This window comes from Melospiza georgiana, chromosome 2 (assembly GCF_028018845.1).
Source record: "Melospiza georgiana isolate bMelGeo1 chromosome 2, bMelGeo1.pri, whole genome shotgun sequence".
NCBI lineage: Eukaryota > Metazoa > Chordata > Aves > Passeriformes > Passerellidae > Melospiza > Melospiza georgiana.
Genome location: NC_080431.1, coordinates 111545227 through 111567856, shown reverse-complemented (window position 1 = coordinate 111567856; position 22630 = coordinate 111545227). Strand labels below are relative to the sequence as shown.

Here is a 22630-nt window from a genome sequence, read left to right as displayed (position 1 = left end):
GGTCAGGAAATGTCACAGCAACTGACTGAATAAGGAAAGATCCCTGATGTTTTAAGAACAAACATGGCAATGTATAGAAAATTAATGGTGAATTAAAATACACCCCTCCAAGACTCTTCTTATGATAAATATGCTGCCTCCATGTGACCCCTTGCAATTCCTCTTTGCCCACTTTATATGATTATAAATGCCTGATCACATTTCCATTAAAATCTAGGGTAAATATTTCAGTGCTCTTTGCACAGGATGAGACCCTTATTATATTTTAGTAGCAATATTTACTCCACAGAAGAAGTTTCCTTGGCTATACTTATGCTCTGTTATGATTCAATAGATGTGTTTCAGACAGAAATATGTGGATTTGAATATGGTTCTTCTGAGGTGAAGATCTGGAAAATTCCCCACCAAGAGTTGATCTTTGCCAGCATTTGTTGTTAACTGATATTAATAAATAGGAACTGGGAGGCTGCCTTTCTGAAGTAGCATTCAGAGCCTGAATAACATTTTAAAATGCTGTAAAGGGAGAACACATATCCTGTCTGGCAGGGTGAGGTGTAAAATATGCTACATGCAACCAGATGGCTGCACAAAGCTGTCTGAAATTGCAGAAGGAGACCACAGCTTTCTTCTGTGGCTGCAAGAACCTGCCAGGAAGGTCTTGTGCTGTGCAGGAGCTACTGCAGGGTTTGGCTGTGGAGTTTAAAAGTCACAAAGCAGGGAGCTGGGATGAATGGAAGACATGGTATATTAAACTATGGCTTTTTCAAGGGTTTTTGCACTTGCTTTTTCTTTTTTTTTTCCTATGCTGCTGGCTTTAATACTTTTTTCCTCTCTTGCCAGTATTAAAAGTTTTGGTTCCCTTTTTTGGTTTGTTTTTAAGAACCTGCTACCTGTTATGTGCTCACAGAGGCACTATGCTCTGTATGAGTCTTGTGCACATCAGAAACTTTACCCACAGCTATTCCATAAATGAATGAAGTCACCATTGGTTTCTCAAAGCCTGTTCCACCTCAGAGAGGAACAGCTGAGCAATGGGGCCAAAGGCACTGTTTGCACTTAAGAGTGCTTCAGAAATCACCCATTAAACCACTCAGCAACAGCTTTTTTCAGCCTTGAACAGCAGAAATGGCAATCCTGGAAACACTGACCCTCCTCTTGTATGGCTCCCTGCACCGTGAGCCTGAAGATGTGAGAGTGAGGGTGTCCAAATCATCCAGCAGTGACTCACACACCACGTGTGGGACTTGAGTCTGTCCCTGTCACCCCTCTGCGGCTGGGCTGGTTCTCAGAAGCCCAGGTGGCTCCTTTTCAGTTCTTCACTCCCCTGAGGAGAAGCAGCTCCTTTTCAGCTGCAGGAGTTCTCTCTTGAAGATGATATTTAAGACGTATGTTGGAAGCCTGGAAGGTGCTGGTGTACAAAGGAGTTTTGCTCTTGTAAGGAACTAACTTTGCCAGCCACCCCTTTGCAACTCCCCTTGTTCCAGGGGAGAGTGAGGATATTGAGGAATTAACGAACTGCTTATTTCAGATGACTACCCTTGGGAAGGCAGAGAAAATATTGTACAAGGAAAGGAAAACATCCCAGGCTGAGGCCATAAGTGAACTTTGAATTAACTCCTAATTGCCTCCATTAGTTGAAACAGTTATTCAGGAAAAGCTGCCTGCTAATAGCAAGCATTATGCTGGAATGGTTTATTGTTTAATAGCACCAAGCTTTATGGGTCTGAATTGGCTCCCAAAAGCAAATGACAGCCTCCACTCTTCAGCAGTGCGGCAAATAATAGGAGGATAAAGGCAGTTAATTGAGGGGAAATCCCTTCACACAGACTAAGAAAACAGATTTCTGCTAAATAGCCAGCACACAGAGGGCAATGAAAACTTTCCTAAGGTAAAACTTGACTCTTTTATTCTACCATAGAGCCAAAATCATTCCCAAGAAGCAAAGGCACCTGCGTTAGTGTAGCTGAAATTTAGAAGCTGGGCTGTCCTTCCCAGACTCCAAACACAAAAATAGATTCAGTCCTTAGACTGTGCTTCTAATGACTCTCACTTGCTTCAGAGTTAAAAATTTTCTTTGTTAAAAATGAAGTGCACTCCTCTTGGATCAGCTTCTGAGTTGCTGATGCTCTGCTTGTTGAGTGTGTCAGCCAGACCCTCAGGGCCACAGAGAAAAACACCTATTCTGGAGCTGTCAAGAAAATGAAAATATGGTCAGAAATTGGTATGGAGCAGCTGGATATTCCCCATGTAAATCATTTTTATGTTCTAGAGATGCAAGGTTTTTTCTCAATTACAGGAACTGAAGTAGAACTGGACATCTATCCCTTAAACCTTATAATCCCTTCAAACTTACTGCTGCTTCTAAAACAAATGCTGGGCTAAATCTCAGCTCAGCCTTAGTCAGTGAAGACAGGTTTATTGACCTCACTGAATCAAAGAAATAGAGATTCAAAGAGCTTATGGCACAAATTCTTGAGAGGAGCTATTCTGGTTTTATCCTGCAAATTTTGGGTGGTTAGCTAAAGGTCATCCATATTCAGGTTTGGTTTCTAGAGGTAGAAAGTGGTTTTGGAGATGAACCTGATATTCCTATTTACTTCAGCTAGAAGGATAGGGATAGTTTTTTTCTAAATCTTCTGCTAGTAATTAGACAATCCAAGAAGTATTTTGTGGAAAAGGAATGATTTTTAAAAAAATTGTAGGTCAAAATAACTTGTTCAAGATCATGGATCATATCCATGGCTGAAAATAGAATAGAAAATACCTGGAGATAGGTAGGGTAAAAAAACGCTCCTGAAACTTTATCAGCCAAAGGAACAAGATTGTGCTCTATGGTGTGTATGGCCATTAAACAGAGGAAGTCCACAGACATTATATTATATTGCAAAGGTTTACCCAGGATGCTTCCCCGCAATCGTTTTGAACTCATTTTCCCAGTTAGGTCTTCCATACAAGGTTTTCTGTTTCAGTCCTGTAATCACATCTTTCTCTTCTTCATGATGCACTGCAAAGTGAGTGGCCTGTGGGGAATGAAAGACAAAGGACAGATAAATACAGCAGCATTGTGTTCTGGTTAAAAAATAATAATAATGTCAATACTGACTGAATTATTTCCCTAATGAGATTATGGAATTTATGGTGTTTTGCAAGGAAAGCTGAGACTCATAAAATTCTGACTATCAGTGTCTACCCCTTCCTTCTTCCCAGACTGGGTGATCTCAAGAGTTAAAGCTGTGAAACCTGAACACAGCAATTAATTGCAGGTTTTTTCAATGAACAGGTTTAGTCTAAGAACGCTAACATAGGGCTGCAAATTAAAAATCTTTTCCCTTCAAATGCAATAGCATGACTCCCTTGACCATAATGAAGTCCTGCCAGTTTGTTCTCTGGAAGGTTTCATCCATATGAGGAGGCCTTGCCTGTGTAACTTCCAGCTAGACCAGATAAGTTATGTAAAGCAAGGAAGAGAAGATGTGGTTAAAGGCATAAGCTCAGGCCCTAAAGAGTTCTGTAGCCCCTTTATATGAGACAAAAAAAGTTCCAGGTACCTTTATCCCCAAGGAAATAAATGTGGGACTTTTCTTCTTTCCTTTCTCTTTTTTTGATGCTCCATATGTGATAACTTCCTCGCTGCTCCCCTCCCTGTCTATCTAGCTGAGCTACAGCACTTTGGGCACATGGTGAATTTTGCAATGGTGAGATAAATGCAATATAAAACATCACTAAAAGTAACAGAGTGAGAGCCTTTGCTGACTCCATCCCACATTCTCAAGTGTCTGCTCCTTTGCATCCCCACAGCAACCAACCAGCACAGGACCAGAGAACTCATGAGTCCTGAAACAAATATGCTGCTCTGGTTCAAGATTTGTGCAGTGGCTTCCCTGGTTCCTGAAGCTCTTAATTACATGCTTGAGGCAGCATCAGCTGTTTTAGAGACTCATACACGGTCAGCTGAGGTTGCTCCTGTGAACAAAGCCTGCTTTCCACAGAGCCAGAGGAAAGCAGAAAGGAAATCAGTGCACATGAACAGCTGATCCCATGTAACTTCTGATGGATAGCACCTGTCTGCACACAGACAAAACCTCTGGGAGCCAGGTGGATGCCCAGGATAAAAGACCATTTGAATAGTTATGAGAACAAATTCTCTAACATTAACCCCAGTTTTATGGCAGTGATATCCCCCACTGTGTGGTTACCTGAGTTTCATCCCAGCCTGTAAGGTAGATGTTATAGCTCAGAAACTCTGCATTATTCCTCTCCTGCATTTGAGCCTCCAGAGATTGCAAGAGGTCAGCAAACCATTCAAAGGCATGAGTGTCCCTGCAAAGCCAGTAAAAATAAATCTGGAAGAGACAAGAATGAGCTGTCAGGGGACACAGGCACTTATGTTTTCCAGGTTTATGTCTGCTGACAGAGTGAGAATTATAGAGTTCTGGTAAAAAATGTCCTGAACACTTCAGTAGATGGGTAGGATGGTATTGAAGCTATTCAGGAATTTTGATGCTGAGAGGGTTATAAAGTTGAATGACTGACTGCAAGAACAAGGAAATGTCTTCTTGTTTCTCTTCCACATTTTTAGTTCTCAATGTTTCCCCACTTATCTCCTTGTAAAACAGTTTGTTAGGACATAAATAAATGATTTAGAGGTGAACTCTCTTTCTGTCTGCTGGCAGGCAAGATAAAGTAGGTAAAAAAACCAGTTCTGTTCTCTGAATATGGCCATAACTGCAAAGTGTCACCCCACACCTCTGCACAGGGAGTTTCCAGGGGCAGGAGGGGACAGGAGGATGCTTCCATTGCTCTTCTACTTATGAAAAGCCTTTCTCTTTGTGCTGGGGGAAGGAATGCAATATTTCCCCAGGCTGCATTAGCGCTTTGAACTTTATGTTTCTCAAGGAACACCATTTCCACTGCAACTGGAATTCCCCAGGGCCACAGTCAGGATTAGCATGTGTGATTTGGCTTGTAGGCTATTTCTCCTTTCATTATATTTTTGCTTTAGAGCCTCCTGTTTTCTTCCTGCTAACCTTGAGAGTCAACTGAACTCCTCCTTCTTTTAGGACTCATGCATGCCTGGAGCCAGATCACCTCTGCTGTGCCTGCTTTGATTTGGGCCCTTGGCCTTTGAACAGTTACAGGGCTCTGGGAAAGAGGACACAATACCTTCTTGAGCTTTAGGTTGGTGGCATCATGGCAGTATTTGTACCAGACAGACTTGAGGACAGATGCAAAGGGGGTGACCCCTATTCCAGCTCCAACCAGCATCACAGTTTCATAGCTGAACACGTCCTCACTCGCTGTTCCAAAGGGGCCATCCACAGCTATCCTGGAATTGAAAGTATGCTTATTAAATCAGCAGTGCATATTTATTAACACCATTTAAAATGACAGTTAAAAAGTATTTGTCTGCTACAGTGCATATTTGGACTGAATACTAGTCAGCAAAAGGAGAGGTGGAGTTGATAGAAAAAACTGTAAAGAGGCACCTAAGACCCACATGTGTGTCACCATTCAATGTTGGTGTCACTGGTGCCATCAAATTGCTTGAGCAATATTTAAACTGCCACAGGTGTTTTTTGACTTTACCAGGGAGAGTCTTTGTACATACTTGGGCATCTTCCATGCCTCCTGGAATTCTTGTTTATCACAGCCACAGGCGTTGAACAAGCCCTCAGTCCAGTCTCCCACGATTCGGACATGAATGCTGAAGTAATCCTCTTCTGGGGCAGAAGTCAGTGTAAATGGATGCCACTCCAGTTTAGACACTGCTGGGCATTTGACAAAAATGTATTGTCCAACCTCCATCTTGAAGCCTTTTTTCATCATCTGGAGCTCAATTGTCTTGAAGGGATGAATGACCACCTACAGTGAGAAGGGCATAGGGAAAAACAAGGAAAAGAAAATGACAAGGAAAAGTCTGTCCTCACTGATTGTACTGTATTTACATCCACCATCACTAACATCATTTCTGCTATAAGAGCAAGGAAAGCAGGTGAAACTTTCTTCCCAACAGAACTGAGAGTGAGAAACAGCACCTGACAGGCAGATGAAAGCCTGCAGAGGATGCTGATGTTTTGGTTGAAGTATTTTCTCACATCACACTTGCAGTCACTCCAAAGGACAGGCCAGGCTGGCACATCTTGTAACACATCACCAGATATGTGTGAGCACATTGTTAATTCCAGATCAACCTTGCCCACTGGCACAGAGCACAGAATTAATAGGAATGACTGTAAATATAGGGGCAAAATCACAGGATTATCCTACACATATTGGATAGGTAGTACCACTGGAAATTGATGTTTTCTTGTTTTAGTCAGGTGGGACCTTGGCTATTCTTTAGAAACAATCTTCTAGAGGTAAAATCAGTAATTCTGTCACTCTAATTTTTAATCCTAAAGTTGTCTGCCAAAATTATTTTCCTTTTTCAAGAGAGATTTGCAAGAGGGAGAATCAAGTCTCTCTGTCTGTTAACTTATGTATTAACTGTGGTGTTTAGGATGGTGAAGGAAATTTTCTGCCAGCAGGGCACAAAACAGATGCCATAGAAATATAGTGTAGAAGTGGCTCACAGCATATTTTGGTAAAATCATCAAAAGCACACATTTAGGAGCCTTCCAATGTGTCAGCATCATTATAGAGCACAGTAGAAAGACCCAATGTCATCCCTCAAACCCTGCTATGATTTGAACAGGCTGTGTCCTCAGGATGCAGCACAGTGCCATGTGAGGGAATTACACTGGGAAAGGCCAGGATGGTTTTCATAAGTTTGAGCTCAGTTCTGTGCTAATTCAGCTGTCAGAATTTCAGGATCATGTTAATATCTCTGCAGCACACCATGGGAATGGAAGCTCAACATTAGATTCGGATACATAAAATAAAGGTGCTCTGAACTCGCTTTCAGGGGTCATTTGTTCTGTGTCTTAAATTAGTCTCAAGTCTATGGAATTTCTCTACTGTGGAATTTTTTCACCCAATACAAAGAAAATTCATTTCTTTCCTAAGATTTAAACCTGTGCCTTAGCTAACTTCCTCCTCTTGCTCACATTTAAAGGCTACATTTGGATGTTAGATGTTGGCATCATCACAGCAGTCAGAGCATTCCTTCCACTGATAACCTGGGTATGGAGGAGCCTCTGCTTTTGCTGTACCATTTCGAGAAGAAGGTGATGCTCTGCCTGGTGTTAAGTGCAGCATCAGCACTTACCTTTGTGATAACAGGTTGTTATCACTTACCTTTGTGATGACAACCTTCTGCTGTGACCTCCAAAACCGCACCAGCCGCTCGCACAGGTACAGGAACATGGGACCCACCACCCACTTCCATGTCTGTAAGCAAAGAAAACAAGTCAGAAGATGAAGATCACAGAATCATAGAAAGGTTTGGGTTGGAAGAGATCTTAGAGATCATCTAGTTCCAACCGCCTGCTGTGGGCGGGGGCACCTTCCACTAGATGAGATCAACTTAGATCAAATCAGATCCTGGAAATTATATAAGCAGAGGTGAAGTTCATGTAATCTGTATTGTTTATTAACCAGGTTAGGGAATCCTTAACATATATGACAGTTTCAAAATTCTGGTCAGAGGGGGAATTTCTTTCTCTGTTGACTGCTGCAGCTGGCTTTTTAGTTTCTACTAAAGTTACAGCAAGGTGTTTTCCTGCAAGTAATTTTGTTTTTGTCTGAAAAAGAATACAACAAAGTGAAATGTGGTGTTAAGGTATTATTGACTCAGGTCTGTATAACTGCAGGAAAAGATGTGGTTTCTGTTAACAGATCAGTCTGAAATGTGAAAGAAAAAACAGCCTGGTTAGTCAATAAAGGCTGAAGTTTCAAATTCACATTTTCAGGGGTGTTATTTTCTTGCTAATGATCATTAGTCCATTAGTAATGTTAAACTATTTATTATGAGCATTATAGCACTTTCTAGATATCCCCAGGAGCCATTACTTTGCAGTTTACTTTTTGGATAAAAAGTTCTCAGATACCAATTTGCTCTTTTGCTTTGTCTGTCAGCTGTGCTTATTTTACAGCACACTGGAAATGTGTAGTCTGGAGTCCACTTGTGCTTACAACCCACTGTGCCCAAACCTCTTGCTTCATGCAAAGAAAGCTGTCACTGAAGAGTGCTGAGGGTTATATAGCTGGTTTTCTATGCAATTTAGAAAAAATAGAAAACTGTAAACAATTTAAATTGGATTTGCATACAAGCCAGCTTTTCTTACCATAGGAGGATTCCCTGAAAACTGGGGGATTGGGCAAGCCTCACTCTTGCCCCAGAGAGTGAAGTTCTTGTAGCAAATCTCTGGGTTGTGCTCAGCCAGGCTTTCAGCTGTCTGTCCTCGTACAATACGACTGGGAAAAAAATAAAGGTCATGAAGGCACTGAAATTAAAACAAAAGTATCTGTTCCTTATTGTTCTATTTATGTACACCACCCTATTTATATGGGGTTGTCAATTTCTGCACTGCTACAGCTTTGATACAGATTTACTGCTCTAATCTACCCACAAAGTTACCATTAAAGAAATAAAAATGGGGAGGGAAGTTTGTGGGATAAAATCCTGACTTCAAGGTTAGGTGAGGAACTGAGAGTTGTCCATTACCACTTCCAGGATGTGGTCACAATTAGAAGGCTTTGTTCTTTTCTGAGTTATCCTACTTTTTTCTGCAATTAAAAAAAAAAAAACAAACAAACAAACAAAAAAAAACAAAAAAAAAACAAAAACAAAAAAAAACAAAAAAAAAACCAAAAAAAACCCCAAGAAACTGACCAAAAGAACAAACAAACAAAACAAATGAAACCCAAAATCTGGAATGGTCAATTTGCTACTGACCACTACAGAGATTATTTCTGCTGTTTATTTTAGAAATTTGGAGATCTCTTTACAAAATATTCTTCCTTTGGCTCTTCGTCTCCCTCTAATGCTGTGGAGCAGCTGCTCAGCTGCCATGAATGAATACAGATCCGATTATCTGGCCTGAATTTTCTAGCTTGGTTGTTTTTTGTTTATTCATTTGTTGAAGTTTGTTTTAGCATAAAGAATCCTGACTGATCCAGTACAGCTGTATTTCCAGTAGCAGAACTGGTGCAGAGAGGTAATTTCAGTTTCAAGGGGCAAAAGTATATTTTTTCACTATTTCCCACCTCTGTCTGGAGTTCTGCCAACCTCAAGATCTTAGTAGAAAAATTCAGATTAAGATCTGCTGAATTTTCCCTAGAAACAATCTGCTTCTGATCAGGCTGGTCGGTTTTATGCCAATGTGATTCTTTGATATCTTCTCCCCATGACTTCTCTTTCTGCTTTCCTAGCTCAGTGTCTGTGAGCTGGACAACATTTCAAAAATCCCCATGGTATATAAGCCATATGCATGCCTAGCTTTGTGAGACAGATTTTTCAGAGAATTGTTACAAAATCTCTGCGCAGGGTTGAGAGATAAGATATTGTTCATAAATATTACTAATGAACCTCTTCTTCATTAAGTGTTTGATTAATATCCTGTCTGAAAAATAAAGGGAAGCAGTGGCAGTGTCCCAGCAGCATCATGAGTTGCAATTTGCAGGGACATCAGCAGTTGCACTTCACTTCCCCACTAATGACAGGGGGTTCAGCTGAGCCACCTCTGGGATCAGTTATGGGAACAGGAGGAGCTCATTTCCTCCACTGCCCACCCCATTGCTTAAGAGAAAGGGGGTCTGAGGGATTTTGCCCTGCTCTATGCTCTGTTAAAGGTTTGACAATGTCAGTACCATGTAGAAGAGAAAAAAAAAAGTTTATTTCCCCTTATCAGTCAGTGTAGATGCTCTTTCTAGTACTATAATTAAGCTTTCAGCAGTATGGACTTATAGGTATTTCTTTTTTGGCTGAAGGTTTTCTTTTATCTCCAAAATAGTGAACTGCACCTCTGTGCCCTCTCCTCTTCACATTTACTGTGTTGGGAAATTTGGGACATTTGTCTGTGACACAGAGCTCATGCACAAAAAACCATCAGTGCTTCAAAAGTGCTGTAACAGCTTGTAGCAGACAAGAATTATTGTAGAGTCAGAGAATTAAATCACACAATGGTTGGGTTGGAAGGGACCTCAAAGATCATCCAGTTCCAACCCCCCTGCCATGGGCAGTGACAACTTTCACTGGACCAGGTTGCTCAGAGCCCCATCCAGCCTGGCTGTGAACAATTCCAGGGATGGGGCAGCCACAGCTTTTCTGGACAACCTGTGTCAGTGCCTCAACACCCTCACAGTAAAGAATTCCTTCCTAATATCTAATCCAAACCTACTCTCAGTTTGAAGCCATTCCCCTTGTCTATCACTCTATGCTCCTGTAAAGTCTCTCTCCATCCTTCTTGAATCTGCCCCTTTGATCTATCAGTAACCTTTGACTCAGCTTTCTGTGTATACAAAGATGTGTGTTTGTAGAGATTAATGAGAATATGTGTGACAGCCTTCTGGCCCCTGAGATAAAATGGCATTTATGTCTCTTCCTAACATAGTGCTTTGAGACTGTCAGTTCATACTCATTCCATGACATCCATCTTTGCACACTGGAGATGCCTTCCATGAGTGTAACAAGCCCATCTCATATTTGTCAGTGTATTTGCTCATTATTACCTTGAAGGCCAAATAGGTGAGGTCACTGAGTTCACAAATGGAAAGCATCCTTTCCTCTACAGATGAGAATATTCCTGTTTATATCTGCTTCCAAAGGATAGCTGAACTTCACTGACAACACTGCTGCCCAAACTCTTGCCTTTTCATTCCAGTACAATTAAGATGGTGGGAATACAGGGAACGCTGAAGTAAACAAAAATTCAACTTTTATGCTCAAAAATATATGCTCTCCACTGACCTCTGGAAAGGGAAATGCTTGCTTTCTGATAGCATTGTGTAGTAATCACTGGTAAGTTTGGACATTGTGTCAGTAACTATACAATGTTTGCTGCAGAAAACATGAACCTCTTGTTTTTTTCCTTCCACAAGTTTTGCTCAAACCGTTTCCTTGTTATGAAAGTTGGAATGAACAAATATGCTGGGGGTGATTCCCATCTGCCTTCTATTTTTGTTCTTCCTGTTTTACTTTGATTTCTGTCTTTCTAGTGGCACTAATGGACTGTAAGGAAGTGGTTTTGAATAGTCATTTTTGCTGGGCATTTTTAAAGCACACTTTCTATTGCATGTAGGACTTCCTTTAAAATGGGCAATGTAGTGTAATTATTAACTATTTAAATGTAGCTTGGATACTTGAGTCTTTTTTCTTTATTCACCCATTCTTTGCTTTTATAAAATGGATCTAAAGTTCATTTTTCTAAGTGCTAAAATTGTGTTTGTGTGGTGCTAAAACTGTTTCATTAGGCTTTTCACCTCTTTCAGAAGAAGATATGAAATGAAGCAACAGCAGAAAAAGATGTTTGGCATTTGAAAAGTAGAAAATTTTACAAATACCTACTTCTAAGTTGAAACAGCTAAAATTCTATTCTTAAATGCTGCTGATACTACAAGTTCATCCAAGCCTGAAACATAAATCTATATTACTAGAGTTTTCATTATCCAATAAAATTCTAGACTGTATGTAATTTTTATACTGAGATCTCCTTACATGCATATCTCCTTACATGCAATTCCTTTTAGGAGAGGAAGGAAAATTAAAAATTAGAAATAGAAACCTTGGAATGGAGTTTTGCAAGTACGATATCAGAAGAGGTTGAGTGATAGTGAGCTTAAGTGTGCCAAAGTCACATGCAAGTATCAGTGAGAGCTTCTTGATTCTCAGAGCCTCTACTGGCTCATCACTGCCATCAAAACCAGCTGCTGCTCAGTGACAGAAGCCCCCATACTCATGTGTGAAGGGGGCTTTCAATAAAGATTCAGTGGTTATCAGATATTTTGTCATAAGTGCAAATACTCACCCAGCACCATGGATGACAAGGCCAATAAAGAAGATGACAAAGAGATGGTGGGTGTACCAAAATACTTCAAAATATGATCTCCGGATGGTTTTGGTGGATGAGGTGATGATGAGGATGAGGGCCAGTGTGATGACAACCCCAGTGATGCCAGCCAAGTATGTGAAAGCCACATAGAGGCCCCCAATGGGATTCTGTGAAACAATTGCACACCTTGGTCTAAGGAAGGGGTTGCACCAAAGCAGAGCCAGTTGAACCATCCCTCAGCAAACTCTTTACTTGGTTATAAGTCCTTAAGTCATCTGATGCCAAAATCCCTGTTCATTTTGGTTGCACTGCACATTTACCTTTACTAAGGTAATTGGAAGTAGAGAGAATGCTTTTTCCATGAATTAACACACCAAATATGGTTTCTTACTCTGCCATGGCTCAGCAGGACTACTTTGGGGAAGGTGAATACATTTGCACAGCTCTGGTGCTCAGAACTGGAGTCCTACATCCATATTTCAGGAGCTAAATGAAAACTCTCCTTTCCTCTAGTATTGCACAGCTGTGGGACTCTTGCAGAGTTTGGAAGCTCAGTGCTCTTCTGAGAAGTAGCAAAGTACTTTATTTTCTTTTTCCCCACTCAGCAGAGCTTAAACTACCCAACTTCAAAACTCTTGCCTTTACTTCTGTGTACCTTTCTGAGTGCCATGTCTAAGTCAGAACACTGCTTTACAGGGTATGCTTTTACATAATGTTTCAAAACTACTTTGAAATCCTCAGGTGAAAAAGTTTAAAGTACTACCAGAGCTCAGCAATGATATTACTGGCAAATACAGAAAAATGTATTCCACAAGGTTTTTCTGCAAGATGCCCCAAACCCAGACTGTGGACACCAGAAACAGGCACTCTGCCCAAATGGATTTATATGATCACCCACACAAACGTAATGATGACCCTTTGGAGTCTGTTGTCACTTACAGCAAGGGTTTGCCTGTAGAAGTTGACATAGCTTTCCTTTGGTTTGTCCCCAAGGCCAGAAAGCACAGCTGCCAGGGTGCCTTTCTCTTCAACACGGGCTTGCACACTCCACTCCACGTTGAATAAGTGTGCAATGGTGTGAATTGCTAGGGGTGACAGGAGAGGAATAATCAGCATTGACCACAAGTACTTGGCGGTTTGGGGTAACATCTGAAACTTCGTCACATTTGTCAACTGCTGCTTAAGGGCTCTGCTGCTCTTGCCATCTTCATCACAATTGCAGATCACTGATGTGTTTTACTGTTAAAATTTTACTACCTGAATTTTGCAGGCTTTGGGTGAGGGAGGGAAAGAAGTAATGGGAAATTTTCAGTATATTTTTGTTCAACGAAGCCTTTCAACAATTCAAGTAGTAGTGCCCTAACAAATGGGATACTGAAACATGGAATGGCTTAAACTATTTTTTAGGATCATCCTCATTCAGGACCTCTGTAAAACAGCCAAGAACTGAATCTGGATTTATTTGGGGTCACATTTGTTAGTGCTGCTTTATTCTGCAGTTTTTCTAATAATCATCAGTAATATTCTCACTGAGCTGAATGCATCCAAAAACCTAAATCAGTGAGATGATCACATGAATTACACTACATGTTTTTGTAGGGTAAAATTGTACACTGCTTTTCAAAATTTGAACCACCTCATATAAGTAGATACTTATTTATCTTCAAAACAGGTTCAAGCTTTTTATATCCTTTTTAAAAAAAGAATTTCTATTATTTGTTTTAGGTGCCAGATAAGAAGTCTAAACAAGAATTAAATGCAGCGTATCTGGTTCTCAGGACATTGCTAAATACCCTTTATTAAATTATCATAAATAGTACTGACAGTTCAAAATAAAGGTATTCTTTCTTATCTTTTGCTCTCTGACAGCTGGCACATATCTGGAAACTGATTTAAGCCTTGGCACACACTGACTCCATTAAAGAAATCAGGTCTCGGTCCATATCCGTAGTAACTTTGATGCCACCTGAATTCCATATAAAATACACAAGAAAGCAACAAACACAGAAATTAGAGTACCAACCAGTGTGAAGGGCGATCATCCAGGCCACCATTTTGTGAAAGGTGAGGTTTCTGTCCAGCTGTCGCCTGATCCGGGTCGAGCAGCACTTTGGGTGGAAAGAAAAAGATATTTGAAGATTATTTGTGTCGTCTGTACACAATTTTTAAAGGCAAGGACAAAACCAGAAGCCCTGAGCATATTGGTGAAATTGCTAGGAAAAATGTAGAATTCCAGAATTCCAGAACAGAGACAAAATATTTCCCCCATCTTTCAGAAAACAGAAATTCCAGATTATGTTTTAACATGTCCCCCTGAAACAAACTATTTGATAAGGAGAAAAAATTTAACATCCAGTGTGACAATGGAATACATCTTATCTGTTTTAAATTGTACATTATAAACAAAATGAGGGATCACAGTCTGCCATGGCAGAGTGACTGTTTTGGTAGCACCAGGATCCTATTGTGGGTCACAATCTAGAAACAAGCTGCAAAGTTTGGGTGTAACTGTCTCAGGGAGCTCCCACCCCAAATCATATCACCTATGGCAGTGATATGAAGGCATTCCTTCCCCAAAACACTGGATTTACTTTCCAGGCATTCATTTACAACTTGATTTTGGAGTTACCCAAAAAAACTCCAGCAAAAATCTCTGCAGATACAAACCAAAGGAATTAATTCTCAAGAAAAACAGAATGACATTTTTAGTACTATTGATGATGGGTTCATAACAGACCCCATATGAACTCTGCTGCAGTCACTGGGAGTTTCCCTAAAGCCTCAGGTCCCTGTAAAGCTGCCATTTGCTGTCTCCACACAGTAGAAGGCATGACTGTCATGTGCTGTATGTTTGCATTGTGTTTGCTGACTGGATGAGGGAACAAAACACTGTGCAAACTACCACAAGTGTTTCCTCACAAGAGACAAACACTCTGGGGCTGCCACAATCACTTCACACTATAATAACAACCAGGAGAAATTTGGCCTTTTTGTATCACCTACATTGAGAAACCATAAAACATATTGTAGAATAAAATGTAGCATAGTGAGGCAGTGCTTGACTCCCTTGCAAACACCACTTGATCCTAGAAACGAAGGCCAAGCAATGGCAGAGGGCTCCAGCTGCCTTCAGTCATGTGGCCATTAACAGCAGTGAATACAGCAATGATGGACATGCAAAACACATCACAGCTATCTTTCCAATTAAAAAGTTATAAAGTTATTACAAATAACTTCATAACACGTGACTTCTGGGTGGCAGGATGGAGAGGGCAAGACTTTTCTGTACACTCCCTTTGAACGCTGTGTTTGAGCAATTCCCTCCTCTTCTTGACCCCAATGACATTGCTGTTGGGAAGGTCACTTCTCTTCCAATAAGTTATTTGACATTTAAATGATTTTTCTTATAGATTCTCACAGTTGTTACCTGCAGAGCACAGCTAATTAGAGACAACAGCACAGCAAGCATAAGCAGCTGTCCCCCTGTGCTGAGGCCACCACAGCACTGTCACTGCCGGTGGCTCACTGTGTGTTTTTGCTGAAGATCTAAAATTACATCCTTCCTGAGGTGTAGCTTTACTGCAAAAAAGCAACTGGAGCTAAACAAACACCAGCTGTCTAAGACTCGAATTCCATACCCCTCCCTGACCTCCTAGCTCACCCTCAGAGCCCTTCCTCATTCCTAGCCACCAGCAGGAGAGCGTGCTGCCAGCAGGAATGGAGCTGTGTCTCCCTGCCTGGGACTCACTTTTGTCTGGGTCTAGCCTGAGTGACTCTGCCTCAATGCCCAAGGCAGAAGGACTGACTCAAGTTTGAGTACAAAAAGGGACAGTTTCCCAAGACTTTGGTTAGAAAAGTTAGGTTATGCATGCTAGGAGAGGAGCAATTCAGGACAAGTAGCGCAAAGTCCCAGCTGGAATACAATTCTCAACACCCAGAACCAGTTTTTGTCCTCCCAGTAGTTTCCATGTGTACCCCCAGCTCTTTTACTGCTTTGAGCTCAAAAGACCCCTGCCCAGCAAAAAACCTGTGCAATCTCAAAAATGCCTTATATGATCATTGGCTCATCATTATTTTCCAGTTGAATTCATCCATAGCAGCATTAATTCTTTCTAAATTTATGTTCATTATTGACTTCTGCTGCCAGAGGAGTCAGCTCTGGATTTTGGCTGATACTTACTGATCTGCCTGGGGAATAACAACTTCAACCCTACAGCTTTATTTACTATCCTTTCTCCTTTTCCATGAACGGAGGGCATGGCTGGCTGCTTTGTAGCATCTCAGGATCTGAAGGAGTACAGGAAAAGACTGAAAGCCTGACATGTATTTCCAATTTTATATTGCTAATTGTTATTCCTTAGAAAGGCTAGAGCACTGGCCTTGCTCATAAATGTAATTAAAGAGTTAAATGTGGTAGGCACATCTCATTTATTCAGCCACACTCATGGTGAGGATGTATAATGTACAAGATGGAAGTACAGCCTATTTTGTCTCTGCTTATTTTCTTGTTGCTTCATATCCCACTTTCTTCCCTTATGAAGGACTGTTGAAACACTGCATCTATTTTATCACTTCCTCTTCTGCTCTGCCTCTCCATCCCCTGCAGGCTGTCTCATTTGCATTAAGAGATTTAAACTGGGTTTAGAGATGAAAAACAACTTCTGGGAACTGGTTTTGTTGATCATGCTCATGTGAAATGTGTCCAGAGAGAAAGGAAGAATCATTATACATTTGGAAGGACAATTCATGAACTTTAGGAGTATATTGCTTTTTCACTGGACCATGGCCTGCATTGTCTGCTTTATTTCTGCTGTAATAGCCAGAAATCAAGATTTTGGCAGTGTAATAGTCAGTACTATCATAGGAAGCCTCTTCAGCTGTCACTTAGGATAAGTTGTCCTTTTCTTACTGTCAGCTCCTCCGTGCTGTGTATAACATTTATATTTGGGAGTTCAAAAAAATCAAAAGGTGTGTGAATTATTTCATCTTAGATGGAAATGCAATTCAGACAAGATAGAATGTAATTTATAAGCCAGCTGAAAAAAAGGCCCATTCTGGAAGTCTGTAAAAGACTACGTTTACCTTAAGGACTGAGCATGCAAAGACAGACAGGGGCTGAAATTTCTCTCTCTAAGTGAGTGTAGCATCAGTGACAAACAGTGGATGTGTGTGAGCACCAACAGCTTCTGCCACCAAAAAGGGACTTTGCATCCAGGGCATGATCATGCCCAGGAGGCAGCTGGAAAGGGAGGACTCAGACTAATTCAACTAAACTCTCAACAGAGCTCTAGATACCCCATGGGCATTAGACCTCAGTCTTGCTCATAGCCAAACTCCAGGCTTATCTGCTTCTCATAAAAGGACATCCTCAAAATATGGTATATTTGGGGAACTTGGACACAGTTTCTCGGTATACTTGCAAGTCTGTTTAGATATGAAAGATAATATCTTTCACAAATTGTGAAATTCTTTCTTCATCTTACCGCACTTGATCCTCTGAGGAAGGAGAGCAGGTTTCGACATACTGGCAGCAGAATCAACATGCAATTGAAATTCAGGCAGGCTGCAGGGGCCCTTGCAAGAGCCAGAGCACGCTGGAATTAGAGAGATGGTGTTATTAATTGCATTATCTAAGACATTATCCAGGGTACAGATTTCATTTATGTGTTATATCATAGCTGGTAAAGAGTGAGAGATTTAGAGTTCACGTTTACACCGTGAATATTCAAAGGAATCATGCTCTGGTCAAGGCAGAAAGACATGAGCAGGCAGAATACGTCCTGCAGACAGACAGACACCTTCTGTTTTCAGTTTTGGATTAACATGGTTGTATAAAAATCTCCCTGCCATGTTTGGCATTCAGCAGTCAAACACAGGGGCAAATCTAAGCCATTAGTAGAGTTTTGTGTCCCAAGGCTGTAAAGAGTCTGTGGTTTCAGTTGATGGGGGTTATGGACAGCTTATAAGAGAAGCAGTTTAAGTTCTCTGTCAGTAAAAGAGTCTAGGGAAATTTGTTGCCTCAGCTTTTAGGAATCTGTTTCCTTAATGTTGGTCTTTATAGCCTTAATTATTTAATATTTTTGAATTGTTTGAAATGAAGTAAAAATGACCATATTAATAAAAATGCAGTGAAGGGAAGAAAAATAATGTTTGCTCTCCTTGCACGGATTGAGACCCTTTTAGGTCTTAGAGCAGAGCTCTTTGGGTTTACACTGAGCTCTGCTTATCCAAGCACAAGTCTCTGTGACTTCAAAGGCAACAGCATTGTGATTGCAAAGGACAGGATTTGATCCACAGACCAGAAGCCGTATGCAGAATGGGATTTCAGGCTTTGTAGAATTAAATCACAGCTTTGCAAACCTTCAGCAAAATGCTGTGCTCTGTAATCTGAAGCTTAGGCTGATTTTTATGCCTGTGATCAGGGTTTTAAAATATGCGAACAAATTAATTTTCCCTGGCAATTGGTCATGACCTGTGGTAGCTTTGGAAGCAAGTTTGTAGTAGAACACTCAATGCTGGATTAACTACTTGGATTACATGGAACAGCCCAGAATCCAGAATCACTTCACTACCAGGATCCAGGATCATTTAATTCACATTCTTGATGAATATATGAATGATGATTGTTTTTCAGAGCTAATATCTTTATAAACTATTCATGCTCTGAAAAATAATTGCAAGGAGAAATGACTGCACAACAGTTCAACAGCAATATTTTATTAATCTTTTGCTTAATAAAATAGCCACAATTAATGCTTAATTTAATTACCAGGAGCATATTAGTTAACTGAAAACATCTTTAGAATGGGATCTCTCTATTTTGTGAGCTTTCTGTTCAGAAACACTGAATATCTGCCTGCATGTGACTTCTACATAAGCCTGCTGCTCCAGCCACCAGATCCAGTTTCGATCAGCTAAAACTATTAAAAACTGTTCTCTCTGTGCCAGAACAATAATGTCTGTACTTACGCCAAGGAGCACTCTGGTGTAGAAGAACTTCGGTGGGACATCATACACAAGATAATACCACCAAAAGAGGAAGACATTTAAGCCCAGCCACACAAGCTGAAAGAGAATTAAACAGGAAGCTTACAGTTTGTTGTTAGAAGTACTCCATCTGAATTTACACAGTTCAGATAACAGTCAGTTGCTTCCCTGTGCTCCTGTTTGCACAGGGTATAAATTTTTCTGCAAGGGTGATAGAAATCTTTCTGGTGTAAGCAGGCTCTGATTTGTGAACACAGGGTACAGGAGTGGCAATAGACAAAAACAGAGCAATGTGCAGCTGCAATGTTTTCATAGGTCAAGGAGTTTAGGGCTGGTTGTATCAGGGCTGTCATATTATAATTGTTTAATTCTGAGTCCAGTTAAATCTCTAAATACCATTGAAGGTTAGGGACTCTTCAAAATGGCAGTACCCTTCCACAGCCACATTAACCTATGTGAGAGGAAGACTTGGGAACTGTGACAGAGAAGCTTGAGATCTAAATTTAGATGGGCTGAATTACACATAGGGCTGAATTCAAGAAGAGGGTCTGAAATCAGTCAGCAGGGAATATTCAACACAGGCCCTTGGTAGCATGTACACTACCCCAAATCAGGCTTTATAAATGTACTGCAGAATTTTCTCACACACATCATGAGGTGCATGTTATTAACTCTTAGGCAGCTACAAGTCCATCTGGCAAAAAAGGTCATAATGAATTTGGATATTTGCCCTCCTGGAGCTGGTTGGCTGATTTCACATCCCCTATTGAAACACATCTGTAACACTGCACTCAGTCTAAGTAGTTTTACTAAGTGGTGCATGAAAACAGAGAGAAAGTCTGAGAACTGGGAGAAAGCCCAGAAAAGGTGACATTACAGCTCCTCACCCCTCCTAACCCATATATTTTGCTAGTTCTTTGGCTCAAATAACACTGAAAAAAACCTTGGGATTATTTCAGATCATGAAAATGTAAATAAATACTGGGAAATGAAGGGATTTCCATCAGGGTAAGGCAGTATATAGGAAATCCCCAAGTACTCATTAAAACACCAAGCTCATCTCAGGATTAAGGGCTTAGGACACTTATTAAAAGTGACAGTGGCACACTGTGGCAGCATGTTTCTGTTTTGATGAGGTACATCAGCAGGAATTGTGTCTGTTCTGTTTCTGTCAAGCACTGGACAGCCCTGTGCCTGCTTAGTGTGCAGTAAAGATGGAGAGGTTAAAGCAGAACACTTGGGTGGGGTTTCCAGTGCTCTGTCCTTTTAGCTGGTTTCTCTATGTCTGTTAGTTTCCTTCCCTATTACCCTCATCTTGTTATAGCTTTGAGGTTCAAAACCCAAATTCCTTATTTGAGCAAAGTAAAGGCCTCTTACTTAATTCTTCTAATATTTCAGTTCTGGTGGGGGAAAATAAAAGGCAAAAAGAAAGCCAGAATTCACGTCTTGGCAGTTTCAACTTCCTCAAGTCACTGAAGGTGACAGAACACACAGTCACTCCCTTTCAAAGCACTGAAGTACCACAGCTATGGGATTATGTTCCTAAATTACAAGGTCATGCACAAGTACTGATTGCTCATGGCAGCAGAAATACTTCTTGGAATAAAGATGCTCACACTTCAGTCACCAAAAAGATACAAATTCTATGCTTTCTTTTTCTTCCTCTCAATATTTATATCTACTAATAAAAGGTAGCCACAATACCTGAACTGCTCCTTTGGTTCAGGTATTTGAGCAGAAAAACATTTTGGTTTTGTATGTGTTTTTAAAACATATATGTATATGTACATAATATATGTATAGAGGTATACCTTTAGCCCTTGTATCACAAAGTGAAATAAAAAACCCCTACTAGAATACAAACTTAGTTTTCTCCAAGGAGGACTGCCCTGCTTACTCTTTAGCACTTGTGAATGCAACTGGGATTTTCTATACTTTTAAATCTTCCTCAGAATTAATTTAACCTACTTTCACAGCCACTCTATGCAAACTGTAAACAAATTCAATTCAAATAGTAGTTGTCTTAATAAAGGATTCATGAATCTGCTCTAAATCTCCACTCTCTTCTCCCTTGAATCTGACATTAATAAATATTTTATACCATCAAGACACTGTGCTTTCAGTTAGACACATTTCTGTTCATAAAAGTGCAAGAAAGGGTGATTGTTTCAATTGCTTTCTCTGTTGAAGTGCACAGAAGTTGAGTTTTTTGCTCAGCTAAAGTATTTCTAACAAAGCAAAGTTAATACACAATTATTTCTCAGTTAACAATGAAGCCTGCAGCAACTGAAATACCAGAGAGCTCCTTAAAAACGATTCCCTCGAAGCATTTCCCTGCATTTGCTGCCCCAGTTTCTGCATACTCAGGTGCATCTTTCCCTGGCACAGTGAGAACTGCTCAGCACAGCTTTCTGCACAACTGTTCACTGGACACAAATCCAACAGAAATTGTACTTACAACGACGAAGATGGACAGTCCTTCATTCTCCACCCAGTTCCCCATGGCTGCCTGAGATGTGTGAGCACAGCAGCCCTGCTCTCTCTGGGGCAGCCTCTACGCCTCCTCTCATGAGGAAGTGAGAGCCAAAGGTTGCAGCACCCTGTTTCCTTTCTCGTTCATTTGGGAAATAAGTTAACCATTTAATCATGACCCCAGTTCTGTTTTGAATATGTTTCTATCATCTCTACATATAACCTTTCATAACTCAAATACATATAAACTGTCAAAATAGACTTTTTCATTGCGATACAAAGATAGAATAAATTATACAAAGATAGAATAAATTATACAACTGGTTAGGCTTTCTGCTAAAAAATGTATTACCCCTTTATATAGCTTTTAATGCTGAAGTGTAGCATAGAAAGCACAGAAGAGTAACCTCTGCCCAAATCTGTCTCTTTTTAATCAGCTGAGGACTGAGATGCAGTTCATGCTGATCTTTGATGATAAATAATCACTATTACTATTTCTCTTCCAGTAATTCAATGTCCACAGAAACTTCAAAGTGTAATCTAACATTCCTCTTTGTCTCACTAAACTCCTTCCAAAATTCCTCTCTGTTCTGGCCAAAACTGAGGAGAAATGTCACTGGACAGGCTTTTTTTCATGGTGTTGAGTCTCACAGGATCCCCTTTGATGTCCATCCCGAACTGATCACAGAATTACAGAACGATAGAATGCGTGGGTGGGAAGGAACTTGGAAGATCATCTACATCCAACCCCCTGCCACGGGCAGGGAGATCACCCACTGACTCAGGCTGATCAGGGCCCCAACCAACCTGACCTTGGATGCTTTCAGGGATGAGGTAACACTTCCAGGGATGCTGGATGTCATCAGAGGGTCTGGTGCCCATATTTTTATTTATGGAGGTAGCCTCTGGAAGTTCAACAGTTGGAGTGGCTGGGAAGGAAAGGAGAGAGGCAGTTCTGATGTGTGAATGTCCATTCTTGCAGTGAAGACAAGCCTTTTCTCCCTGACCAGGAATGGCAGCGTTCTCTCTGCCTTTTTCTTCTCCCTAGCTCAGGGTAAGTTACTTGTGCCTTCTCTGGGGTGAGCCAGTGCAGGTATCCAGGATGCTCTGAGCTTCAACAGCTTTGCCTTGCCTGGAAGCTCCTCAGGCACCATAGTCCCTGAAACATGGATTTACTGCCTCAGGAGGTTTCTGGCAGGCTACAAACCCAGAAGGGGCTGATCTTGGATTAGTCACAACAG

The 22630-nt window shown here is 40.8% G+C and overlaps 1 protein-coding gene across 1 annotated transcript; it reads right to left on the bottom strand.

The window, feature by feature from the left end:
* Nucleotides 1-1697: 1697 nt before the first annotated feature.
* LOC131097004 (cytochrome b-245 heavy chain) lies at nt 1698-21444 on the bottom strand. The gene is made up of 13 exons (XM_058045663.1): nt 21376-21444; nt 18900-18995; nt 17414-17524; nt 13954-14038; nt 12870-13015; nt 11907-12097; nt 8226-8355; nt 7237-7329; nt 5609-5862; nt 5164-5326; nt 4197-4343; nt 2896-3020; nt 1698-2188 (listed from the first exon to the last, which is right to left on the bottom strand). Exons 1-13 carry the CDS (start codon nt 21418-21420, stop codon nt 2062-2064), a joined length of 1713 nt encoding a protein of 570 aa, XP_057901646.1. The 5' UTR covers nt 21421-21444; the 3' UTR covers nt 1698-2061.
* Between the last annotated feature and the right edge of the window lie 1186 nt (nt 21445-22630).